Source organism: Coturnix japonica, chromosome 3, assembly GCF_001577835.2.
Source record: "Coturnix japonica isolate 7356 chromosome 3, Coturnix japonica 2.1, whole genome shotgun sequence".
Lineage (NCBI taxonomy): Eukaryota > Metazoa > Chordata > Aves > Galliformes > Phasianidae > Coturnix > Coturnix japonica.
This window is the reverse complement of record NC_029518.1, coordinates 3,443,808-3,456,569: the sequence shown is the minus strand read 5'-3', so window position 1 is coordinate 3,456,569 and position 12,762 is coordinate 3,443,808. Positions and strand designations below refer to the sequence as shown.

General features: G+C 42.7%; 1 protein-coding gene across 2 annotated transcripts in view; it reads left to right on the top strand.

Moving 5' to 3' along the window:
• The first annotated feature begins 9,664 nt into the window (after nucleotides 1–9,664).
• Nucleotides 9,665–12,762, top strand: part of XDH (xanthine dehydrogenase) — a 36,156-nt gene continuing 33,058 nt past the window's right edge. Inside the window, exon 1 of one of the 2 annotated variants that reach the window (XM_032443286.1) lies at nucleotides 9,665–9,736. In XM_032443286.1, coding sequence (XP_032299177.1) covers nucleotides 9,680–9,736 — 57 coding nt within the window. In that variant the 5' untranslated portion in view covers nucleotides 9,665–9,679. Of the gene's footprint in view, nucleotides 9,737–10,042; nucleotides 10,288–12,762 lie in introns of those variants that run through there. The other variant, XM_015856737.2, reaches the window with a different exon arrangement.

Sequence of the window (12,762 nt, the reverse complement as noted above, 5' to 3'; positions counted from 1 at the left end):
GAAACCGAATTGTCTTCCCATGAAGATACTGACATTTTGCCTAAAGAAAAATGGGATGTACTCTCCTTCATCTCTAAGGTGATTTAATTTTTATTTGTGCCAGTACCTAGCAAGTAGATCAGGTTCCAGTCAGAGAGGGTTTTAGAGGTCTACTCATCATGTCCTATTAATTTCAGAGTGTCACTACGTGGCTGTAACAGTATTAGGTTATAAATGGAACATCTCCTTTGCTTTGCCAACTTATGAACAGTACCGCAGTAATTACAAACACCTCTATAAGCTTTCCAGAATGACAGTATGTCATCGAGGCTTCCTGTAATGGGAACGAGTCTGAGCAGATATGTTTGCTGTGTTTCTGGTGCACTCTTTGATGTCTGTAGCATGTGTTGAATGTTGTGTGTGACTTCACAGTTCTCCTGCCGTGTCTGTTTGCCAGCTTTTGTCTTTATGGGACTGCATGACATATTTCAGAAGAAAACTGTGGTATTCTCAAATATTAATTACTCCTGGCACCTCATTTAAGATACGGAGCATTTCTCACCCTATTGCAGTGGATGTGATACTTCCATACCCTGCTTTCCAGCAGCAGGGTAGCTAGCTTGGTTCACTGAGCTTCTACTCCATATTGGACTCAGGCCATGCTGGCAATCCAAGCACCTCACACGTTCATTACAGCTGAGTGTAAGGGCTTGCTGTGAGTTGGGCACAGCCTGCAATTGAGAATTCAGCCAATGCTAATATTTGGTACACTAACAAATAGTTAGCTGGTTGTTCTTTAAGTTGCACCTAAATATTTTGTGATGTTGATGACCAGTCTCTATAGGAGTACTATTAACCAAGTGATGTGACAAGTAATGCCCCCACCTGCTGTTGTTCTGGAACTATTTAAGTATTTCAAATACTCAGCAGGATGGGAGCTTTGTTTGAAGGAGCTCCGGTAGGTATGACAGAATGAGGTGTGCTAAGAGATGTCCAAGAGACCCAGCAAGGGATTGTTATGCTCTTTGGGCTCCCACTCTGCTATTTTAACTGGTGTGATATAGAGGGGCAGATGGCTATTTTCTACCTCTCAAAGAGGGGAGGAAAACACCCCACCATCTGTGTTATTTCTACTTCTGTCTTACTCAATGGAGCTACCTACATAGGTTCTCATCCTGTACCCAACTTGCTGGGAGTGTTGCTCTGATATGCTTATTGAAGGACAATGGATAAGAGGTACCACCTGAGGTACCACTTTACACCAAATAGAAGAGTCTGATTTTGCTTTCTTGGAACTAGGAAAATCAAAACAAGTTCCTGGGACTGAAAGTTAGAGCTGGGTGAAAAAAGTGCAGAATCTGTCCAAATCCTGGGTGTGTTTGGAGCGTGTTGTTTCAAAAAGGGGAGTGGAACTGTTGTGGATTGTGAAATTTAGACTTGATTTCCTCCATGGAGAAGGAACCAATGGAGAGTGGAAGAATGGAACATAATTTCAGTGAATGGAATTCTGAACCATTTAGTGAAGAGAGCTTGGTTTTGTATGGACAAGAGAGAGTGGAGACAACGGGATCGATAGATATTATATTAAATGTATATATCTGGTTGCTCATGTACAGATACACTTGTCAATACTTTATATGTTTTGATCAATGAAATACTCTTGTAGCTGACCTTGTTTTCTTCTTCTTATTTTTTAAAGCAGTGTGCACTGTGACCACAGCAGACCTGAGTGCCTGAGATGTGTGTGCTTGCAATATGTTTTTAGCCTGTCTGGGCAGGTTTTATAGACAGCTGCAGAACAGAAGTAGGCAACTGAATGTGAGATGAGTGTTAAGGGGGGAAACGTCATCGCATTTCCAGAGAAACAATTCAGATGAGAAGGGTAACCGGCCTCCTTCTAACAGCCTGCTCAGAGCGTCAGGAAGCTTTGATGTACTGAGGAGTGATTCTGCAGGCTAGTAGCAGGGATGGCTTGGCTCTAGCACTGGCTGCTTGTTGCTCAAGAAGGTGGTGACGCACTGGAACAGGTTGCCCAAGGAGGCTGTGGATGCCCCATCCGTGGAGGCATTCAAGGCCAGGCTGGATGTGGCTCTGGGCAGCCTGGGTTGGTGGTTGGTGACCCTGCTCACAGCAGGGGGTTGGAATTGGATGAACACCTCTTCAACCCAGGCCATTCCATGGTTCTATGTAGAACTGAGTGGTGTGCCCAGCATCAAACTGGATTTTTCAGGAATTCATGATGAACAGTGGGTAGCCACAAAAAAAAAAACACAAAAAAACAAACTAAAAAGAAGTATTGTAATGGGATCCATTCAAGAATTTTATCCAAGGAAATCATTATTGGTTCATTTTAATGGCTTTTCTGTTTGGAAATTGAGTGGAACTTCTGAAGTCAATGCTATTGTTTAATCAAAGATGGAGAAAACAGATTCTCATGGTAAAAACTGTTGGGAAGGTTAAAAGTCATGGTCTTAAGACAAACAGAACAGTAAGGAAGCTGAAGGCAATGAGGGACCAGAAGGAAGCAGTAGGATCTGTACCCTCTGTCATTCACTTTCTGTACACAAATTCTATGCAGCTGAGTGGGAAGATCCATGGATGAGGTGTCTGTGAATGCTGTGACCTCTGTTGGCCTCAGTCTGTGGACATATTTGCACAGTTGGTCAGTGCCGTGTTTGGACTGGGAACATTGACTGCAGCAGTGTGTGGGACTGCCTGGCTATGAGAGCCCTGTGGGCTCAGGTTCCTTCCTGTGGAGTTGTTCCACCCAGGCTGAAAGCAGCACTACCTAGGAGGCTGCAGAAGACACTTGAAATCATTTATATGATTTACATGACCTAGAATTGCTCAGGTTGGAAAAGACCTTCAAGATCACCAAGTCCAACCACAACCTAACCATACTACCCTAACAAACAACCCTCCACTAAATCATATCCCTGAGCTCCACATCTGAGTGGTTTTTAAACACATCCAGGGATGGTGACTCAACCACTTTGCTGGGGAGCCTATACCAGTGTTTAACAACCCTTTCTGTAAAGAAGTTTTTCCTGATATTCAACCTAAACAAATACAAACTAGGACATTAAATGTGTTTTTGGCTCCTCGGTGGAAGAAATTTCTAGATCTGTTTTACATTTTAACTCATTTGGTAGCTTTACTCAGAGAATGTCAGTGACCTGCAATGAAAGTTGCCTGCCTGGGTTTTTCCAAGTATGCATTTAGTCCTATTAAACATTAATGATGGTGATGTCTGGAGTAACTTCTTTCCCTTGAGGAAAGTGAGTTTCACTGCTTTGCTGTAACTCAGCAACCAAGTGTCAGCTCTTCATTCTAATGACTCACTCTTCTAAATCAAAGATGCTTATTGAAAATGTTACGTGCGGTGTGGGTTGAACAGATCAGTGTGTTTAATAATCGTGTGTGATGATCTTAAAGACATCCTTCACATGGAAGGACTAGAACAAAAGTGCTGAATTTGATGATGTTTTTCAACTGGAAGGTGGTGAAGAGGGTTATGAAGTCTCACCAAGAAATAGTGGCAAGAGTTTCATCTGCAGCCAAGGAAATGAATGCTGTCAGTGGCATGATGATATTTAAGTGATTGAACAGTATGTGTTACTGTGATTAGTCAGTCCCAATTATGTGGGAACAATTGTTTGTGTTGTGGGTAATGTTTGAGAAGGTTTTGCATGTGATTGTCAATATGTTCAGAACAAGCTGCTGGAAGGAATGATTTCCAGAGGCGTTTTAGAATGAAAAGAATACAAGAAAATTGTCTTGCTAGATCATAAATTGAAAGGAGTGGGGCGGGAGGGGGGAACCCAACAAGTTTTGTGCACTACTTTTCCTGGTTTATCTCTATTGCCAGATTTCATATCCTTTTCAGCTTTTGCAGTGGAACAAATAGAGTAAAGAGCCCATTTCATGGTGTGGGTGTTTTTGTTGCTGTTGCTGAAGTTCAGTGCTAGTGATGCTGTATGTCAAAATCTCAATGTGTGATCTTTTAAGATGCTTTATTTTTTTCAGTCCTGCCTAGGATTTCCATACTTTAAGTCAGATTTAGCTTGTGCTGCATCTGTATTTCTCAATGCTTTCTGTCTTCAGTATAAAAACTGGAATAAGAAAGGGCATTCAGGTTGCTGAATTATGTTCTGCATGTCCCCGTGTAATACATCTCAGTTGCATAAATGGATTTTGTAATCCTTTGCCCTGTTGCTTGCACAGTGTTGATTAAGTTAATTATTTATAGCTTACTGGAGTAGCTGTTGAAGTGCCCCATGCAGCGCAGGAGGAGTTGAACCTGACAGGAAGCCATCCCACTGTGACTCCTCAGTCAGGGTAGGGCCAGAAGAGTGTAACTGTGAGAGGTGCTACAATTTAGACATGTATTTACCTCCCAGAAAAGCAAATATTATATTCTCATTTGTCCCCTCAAGTAACTTTTGTTACGATCATTTCTCTAGTTATTCTATCTTCTGGTGGTTATGTAATCTACACACATCACATGGACTTTCCGCATGGTGTTCTAAGAGTACCCAGTTAAGAGACTGTATAGTTACTAAGGCTGGAAAGGACCTCAAAGATCATCTAGTCCAGTCATCAACCCATCAGCACTGTACCCAATAACCACATCCCTCACTGTCTCAGGCTGTAATGAATGGCTGCTAGGTGGCATGCCTGAAACAGAGATAAGGGCAGGGAGATCATGTCATGCTCGAGGAAGGGTATATTGTACATAGTTTATGCATAGCATATATTATAGCTCAGCTATACGGTTTAAACAAGCAGTGATAAGTGATTTATTTTTTTCTTGGTCCTGTATGCGAGAGGACTTCATAAATAACGGAATGGTTGGGTTGGAAGGGGCTTCAAAGCCAACCTCATCCCCAACCCCTGCCATGGTCTGGCTGCCCCCCACCAGCTCAGGCTTCCCAGGGCCCATCCAACCTGGCCTTGGGCAGCTCCAGGGATGGGGCACACACAGCTCTCAGGCCTGGATGGAGTATTGCAGATGGGCTGTACTTAAACACATCTTCACAAAGCTTTGGTGCAGTGGAGCTGCCATCAGTGGGCAGCCAGTACTATCTTATGGCTGGGGTCTCACTGTGGGGCAGCAGAGCAGGGCATGTGAACAGAGCAGCCTGTTGGGTCCTCCTGGCCATGTCCTCACTAGGCACGTGGTCCAGCCACAGGCTGCCAGGTTGCTGACCTTCCTCCCAGCCCCATTGCTGACCTCAGTGTCTGAGATCTGCTCCCTCTCCTTGCCCAATAGGGATATGCTTTTTGCGCTGCTGAGTCAGGCTTCCATTGATCAGCAGACCCTGCACATGGAATCTTGTTGTTTTTTTTTCCCCCCCCCCCTCATTTTTTCCCTTTGTTTACCCTGAACATCGTGTTGTCTTTCTGAATCCAAGCTTCCAGTGACGTCAATGTGGGTAGGAGGTCACGGACAACTAGCGTTTTCTTATAAGAAATGTTGACATGAACACAGTTTGGGTTGAGGAGCCTGAGAAATTAGAAATGAGAGAATAAATTCAAAGACAATGTCACTGGTGGTAGACTCCTTGACCCCGGAATGAGGGGAGCTCCCTTTTATTCCTTCATTTATACAGAGTATAATAATACTCTGGAATATAAGGTGCTCAATGGCTTGGTCCTATTCTGGAAAATAAAACAAAGCCTTTCTAGGAAAACTGGTAGCATCACATTATTTTTTACCCGGTGTTACTCTCATGTCTTTCATATCAGTGTGGGAAAACAGCCCAGCGCCTTCGCTCCTTTGTTGATCTTACTTTGACATTGCATGCTTTGGCTGGGGCATCCATGCTGTGAACTGCAAACAAAGTATGTCCACGTCGTGTTTCAGCCAACAGGTTCTTAGTGAAACCAGGGGGTGGTTTCCCACCAGGCGGAGTTTTCCAGAGAGCATTTGGTGTTTGTTTAACTTCTCTCCCACTGAGTCCGGTGAGAAAGGGGCTCATTGTTGAGTATTGTTGACAATTTCACCTTTAGTGTTGTCACTGTTTGTCCTGCCAGGTTATCTAATTCAGTTGTACTGCAGTTATTTCTTCTGTAAGATAAGGAAAAACTCAAAACCTAGTATTTTGTTATCCGTGTAAGTGTGATGTGTAAAAAGGGCACTTTTTCCCCCCTGGAACTTGCCTTTTAAGAGACTATTTTTATACAATCAAAGTATTCTAAAGGGTAGGTAAACCTTGGACAAAGTTTGATGTCCTTTTAGACCAAATATTGAATCTTCCCATGGAATAGGAGGGATTACTCAATGTACGATTCCAATAGATGAATCTAAATGGGAGTCTGAAGGACGAGTTGGTGAAGGTTCCTATCTCAGAGGAAAAGACAAATACAGCAAATGAATCCTCTTTTTGAAGAAAAATGTAGCTTCTAGAAGAGAGCACTGTGAAAGGGGAAATGGTTTTAAACTGGAAGAGGGTAGATTTAGACTAGATATTGGGATGAAATTCTTTACTGTGAGGGTGGTGAGACGCTGGAACAGGTTGCCCAGAGAGGTGGTGGATGTCCCCAGATGTACCACATGGTAAAAGTGGCTGCCAATAATGAACAACTTCAGGAATATGTGGACTACATGAGTGTACGTTAGTATCAGTTGGCAACTCCAATAAATAAATTCACTGGATGAGATCTAATTAAACATTTTTGTCACTTGGCTGTGAAACGCGATGTGATGAACAAACCACTGAAGATCTTTCCTCTGTGATTTCACCCTATTGTTATTAATATTGTGAACTTTGTGGTATAGAGGCAGAAATCTCTCTTTTTGCAAGTATTTTATTATGAGAATAAACCAAAGGCAATGCCATGACTCTCATGGGATGGAAATGTTGGAGCTTTTATGTATGAATCCCATTTTAGGATTGGAACCATCGTAACAGTAAAGAGGTGGATTTGAAATTCTGCATCCAGCTCTTCTGTGCTTATATTTATGTAGAATGTCTTGTACATTGCATACAATAATATATAGTAGCTTTTAGTGTCTTTAGGCAGATGGACTCACTCTAATTTACTCTGATCACTTAAACTTCAGGTGCTTTGGCCAGGTTTGGTTTATCTCCTGGATGGCGTTTTGAAGAATGACTCAATCAGAAGAAACCAGACAGAGGTATGTTGGAAAACTCCAGTCTTGCAAATAGTAGAGGCAGAAGAGATAGCAGGGAGCAGAAAACATTTAGCAGCCTGATATCAATCAGCGTAATCCCAATGTTGTTAACAATTAGGGCACATTTCCTTTGTCCTGGGTAAAGTCCTTTGAGAATTCCTCTATACCTCTTTGTTCCTTATCTTTTATTATTGTTTTTCTCAAGTATTTTTTCCAAGCCGTGTTTGGTTAAAGCCCAATTTATTGTCTCAGCTAACAAGGCTGTTAATCATGTTTACATCCAAGATGCACCATCAGCATTCTGCTAAAAGCACGGGCATATCTGTATCAGAGAAAAGTGCCAGCATTAGTCATGCTGGGTGTTTTATTGCAGCAGCCCTGTCGTTCATTCGCTGTTGGCAAATCTCTCATAGCCAACCTGAGAATATCTGATTTTTTTTTTTGGATTGGAGAGGCCTTGAAATAATGGAAGTTTCATCTTTTGTAATGTGCGTGTTTAATGTAATGTGTCTTATTATCAAGTTTGTTCAAGGCTCATCCTAAAAGCAGGTAATGTTTCTTTAATGCACTAGTTCTTTTCAAGGCTAGTTCTTCAGCTTTACTGCCACGTTTATGACACATCTAATGTTCACCTTCAATGACCTGTGTTCAGTTCATAGCATTTGCTTTTTTCAACACTGTCTGTGATTTCATGGTGGGACTCTTTCCTTCCTGCCTGCTGTATATTGTTTGTTACCATTATGTAGTGGCAAATTAATTAAAACGGGTTTGTTTTCAGTCTAGAGAAGTGAAGACTGTCTCAGGGATACAAGCTGAAAGTGATTGATGGTGAGATACACAGTGCAGCCAGAGCACTTGTGGAGAATGGCCAGATAATTTAGGGTAGTGCATTAAATGTAAGTTCACACAATACAGTATGTAGTTTGATCCAAAAGTAATGCCTCCTATTTATCGTGTGTGTGCAATTGATATATATGGGGTACTGCACTAAAGCACTGACCTAGGAATTTCTTCATTACCAAACCTCCTCATGAATGCCTCTCCTGACTTTCCTCCCATTTCCCACAAGAGTAACGTGCAAACAAAATAGCAGACCTCCTCGCTTCTGTTTTAATCCTTTTCCTTTGTTATCTCTGATGTCTGTTTGCAGTATTTTCACGTGTTCTGGTGCTGAACTCCTTAGAGAGGGATGGAATTTTCATAAGTTCCATTGTATTCATTATTAGATCACTCACTGAACAGATTATCCTGCATTTGCAACAGCGGATCTGCAGGATTAAGCAGTCAGAATGAGAAAAGCAGCTCCTTTATTTCTGCTGGTGTCATAATGCATCTACTACTCCTGTGTTTAATTTAGAGGACTTGGGAAGTACCAGTTGTAGGTGTTTCAGTTCTCTGTCTGTAAGATCAGTGTAGGAACAGCCTGAGAGAATGGCTGAATTTGGTATTCTGCAATCAGTGGTGCTTGAGATGATGTCTGAAGATGTACATACTCAGAAATCTGTGCATCAAGAGAAATACACGTCTCTATATTATGTATACAGCAGATCAATGGGGTCTAAAGTAAACCTTACAGCAGCAGATCATAAGATGCTGTTTACTGGTAGAGGAGCAGGGGATAGTTTATCTACAAGGTAGTCACCTTATAAAACGATGCAGATGGGATTCATCAGACAAGAGATGACACGGTTACAGGCGTTCTTCAAATCTAAAAGCAACATCTTGCATTATGGAAAAATACAGATGAGGAAACTAAGTTTGATTTTGATGCTAATGCCATAATGGCTGGTTGCCTTAAGATTGCTGTAACGTGCTGCCTGTGGTTATGAGTAATAATTGTTAGTTAACAATTTAAATAGTCCAGTAATATTTTAAGCTCGTGTAGACTAATATTGAGATGGATGCTTGCTGTGTGAGGGTAATGCTCCTGTACATGTACCCCCCAATATGAAGCAGCAGCAGCATTCTGAAGGAAAGCACCACGTTTCCAATGTCCTCACTGCGCTCTGGGAGGTGCCAGGCAGCAGGTGTCAGCACTGTTTCAGCTACGCACAGGTTCACTGCAAGCATGGGTCAAGGTAACCAGTGTCAAACACAGGTTTGCTGTGAGCTATGCTGTCAGCAAACTGAGCGTCTAAGTGCTTAGGCAGCGGCTGGCACTTGCTGTAAAATAGCTTCCCCAGGGGGCAGATGGATAGAAAACATGAGATAATCTGTATATTGTCTTCGCTCTGACATGCTCCCAAAGCACTGAAGGAAAGACTGCTTCTGAAAATAGCCATTTAATTAGCTTTTGTTGTCTTGCGAATTGGACAGAGGTGTTGCTGTCAGGAAGATATAGTTATCTCTCAGGGTTTTTAAGCCAGGAAGTTAATGGAACAAGTAAGGCTGCTGTGCTGAAGGTGGGAAGCAAGGGCGCTGATATCAGAATGGAGCAGGTAGGGTTAAGAACCGTGTTAGGAAATCTCTGTCACATTTTGGAACTGTGGAATTTTGTGGTGTAGTTTGAAGCTGGGACTAAGTGACTGCACATCTTACTTGTGAAAATGAGGCAAGTCCTGTATGAGGAGCTTTTCTGCAGGCACGTGCCTTCAGGATAGACTGCACACTGAATGCCAGGTGAGTGGCTATGCACACAGAAAAGGAAGCAGGGTTATTTTTCTTGTCAATATCCAGTAAGGAAAGGTTGGGAGAACACTTTTATCCCCCCTCAGCCCCTGCCTTCTCCCTGCAGGTTGCACCGTATTCCCAAAGGCTGTGAATTCCTGGCACTGGTGCAGTGGCACGCTCTTCTTCCTGCAAGCTTGGCAGTGTGGTGTGTAAGCAATGCAGCTGAATTGTGATTTGAGCCGATCTATTGCTATATAAAGGGGCGGGCCACGTTGCTCCTTCCTTTTCTGTCACTGCTGCTGCAGAAGCACCAACCGAAAGCAGCTGGCACGCCTCCTCATTGGCCCTTATATAATATGGGGTTTCACAGGGTGCTGATGTAGAACTCAAGGCATTCTTGAGACAGACTCACATTGCTTGTCCTGTTGCTGGTGCTCTTTTCCCTGCTGGGTTAGGGCTGCTCTTGGAGGGGTGACCTGTGGGGTGAATTTTGGAAGGTGTGCAGGATGGCTCCAGCTGAGACAGGGGATGAGCTTGTTTTCTTTGTGAATGGCAAAAAGGTAAGGAAGATTCCAGCTTTCTGCTTGGTTTGCTCCTGGGCTGTGCCTGATTACCTTTTATTTTCTAGTTGGCTTTTCTACCTCAGAAGTTTTCTAAGACCAGCATAAGCGCCTTGGCAGTTTTTAGATATCAAGTTGTGAGGACTATTTATTGCTTTGCTGAGTGGTTTTTCTCTCCTCTTTGACCTTAGTTTGTGGATCATTCAGAGAGCAGAATCTCCTTGTAACCTTCATTTTACCTTTGAAATTTGTTGGCAATTACTTTTAAACAAAAGGTGCAGTGGCTTTAGTCTAGGCATTTCTAATGGAAGTACTTTCAGTAATTACAACAGAACTGGAAAAAGTAATTGGGATGAGAGTACGCCTGTAATTCCTATGCTCAGTAAGAAATTCTGACGTCTGTTTTCTAAAAGAGATGCAAGTAAAATACTCATTCAATTCCCATTTTAGAAGCTGGCAAACTCTTCTCGATCTAAACCCCATTGACTGACACTCTGGGAAGCACTGTAAGTCACTCACATAACCTACTGATGGCAAACAAAGGAGCCCTGGTGTCTACAGGAGGTGGCTGCCCTCTGGGCACCTTAGGGCAGTTTCTCCCAGGACACCTTTCTGAATTAGCTTTCAGTCCCGTAGGGGGTGACACAGTATTCTTATTTGGTTAAAAAGCTGTACCCCACCTCCCTTCAGACCGGCACAGCATTCCTATCCATTTTTGCTTCTGTTGATCTTTCCTGCTAATTTAATCACATGTAAACGGGGCTAAGATTGTTGCTACAATTAGGGGTGTTTTAGTTATGAATATGGGTCCCAGTATAGACTGGAATTTGAACTTTCCAATGTACTGGGGCATTCAATGTTTAAAGTTCCCTAAGTATCCAACTACTGGCTGAAGAATGAAGCGTGCATAGTATGGATTATAGTTTCATTGGAGGGGTCTTGCATGTAACACTGATGTAGAAGCCAACCCTGGTTCTGAACTTTTGTAAAGAAGGGGACTTCTTTACTTTGATTGCACAGTTCAGCATGGCTCATGTGTCAGTGTTACCTGGCTTATCAGCTGCTCGCTGTTTCTAGAGGGAGGCAGAAACTCAAAACTTGGTCTTAATCACAACTGCATACTAATCAGTAAAGCAGAAAAGGCTGAACTGTGCCAACTGGGTTCTTATTATTATCACAATCTGACCTTGGCAGTCCTTGGTTAGGGAGACAGCAGGGACCAGTGGTGCTACCAAGCAGCACCAGCTCCTTCCACACATCGAGGCTGTCTCAGTATCCTTCCCTGTTTGCACTTGGGACCACGATGCTAGCAAGGATGCAGGTTTCACCTGAGCAGAGAGGAGAGGCTGCCTGTGTTGTGCTCCTCCCTCAGCCTCCAGTGGCATTCATTTTCCATTCCCTTCTTTGTTGTGCTGCTAAAGTGGCTTGAGCTACACCTCCAGCAAGTGCAAGTCCGAGTGGAAGAACTGAACTTAACTTGGCTATCCAATTGTGTCAACAGAGATTATGTAATGAAAGAGGTGGTGGGAAGTCCATGGGGGATGATGCAGAAACAACAGGTAGCAAGTCAGGGTATGTCTCCATCTGATTCCTAACTGTGCGCTCTATTCAGTTTGCTGGAAAGAATGTGATAGCATAGCCAGTGGGAAAGGTCCCTGTTTTATGAATCTGTGGCAGCTTGGCGTTGTTAATGGGCTGCTGATATTCTGTAATGGCACAAAACAGCATGATAAGAGGCAGTTGATAAGATAGGCACTTTCATGGTAGCTAATTCTACTTTCACATTAACCCAGTCTGTAATATAATATCAAGAAAAGTCTCCTCAGAGCAGCTGAGCATACTTCACATTCAGGGTTGTTTATTTTAAACACCTGTTTACTTCACTGAGAGTAACGACTGCACACAGCTAATGCAAAGTTGGTGCCTGGAATATCATGGAAAACGGCACACGAAGAGTGGGGTCAGAAGTGAATGGTGTTGAATGTCTCTTTTAACCCAAGTCATTCTGTTATTCTAGGTGTACATAATATGAATAGCAGCAGTACTGTTTTCCTCAACTGGCAAGTCTGTCTCATGCAAGTTGCATGCAATTTTAGTTCAAACACGCTCTGTATTTGTATTTTTAATCTGACTATTAAGTGAAGGTCTTTGTAGCACATTAAAGCTCTTCCAAAGCCTTTGTACATATGATCGCGGCTGGAACCAGCCAAAATTTGGGATTTTTGAGCTTTGGGACCCTCTGAACCTCACATAAATAGTGAATTACAATTTTCAGTAAGTTGGTTTAAAGCAGAATAAAACATTCTCATGACCAGTAGACTCACATCACGTGGCTATACTCAGATTATTCATTTCTGCTTTCATCTTTTTCCCTAGTAAATGAATTTGAAACCTCTAACTGACTTCAGGAATGCCCGTTCACAGACTACAAGGTCCTCAGGGACCTTTACAGCTGACCAGCCTGACCCGCTGTTA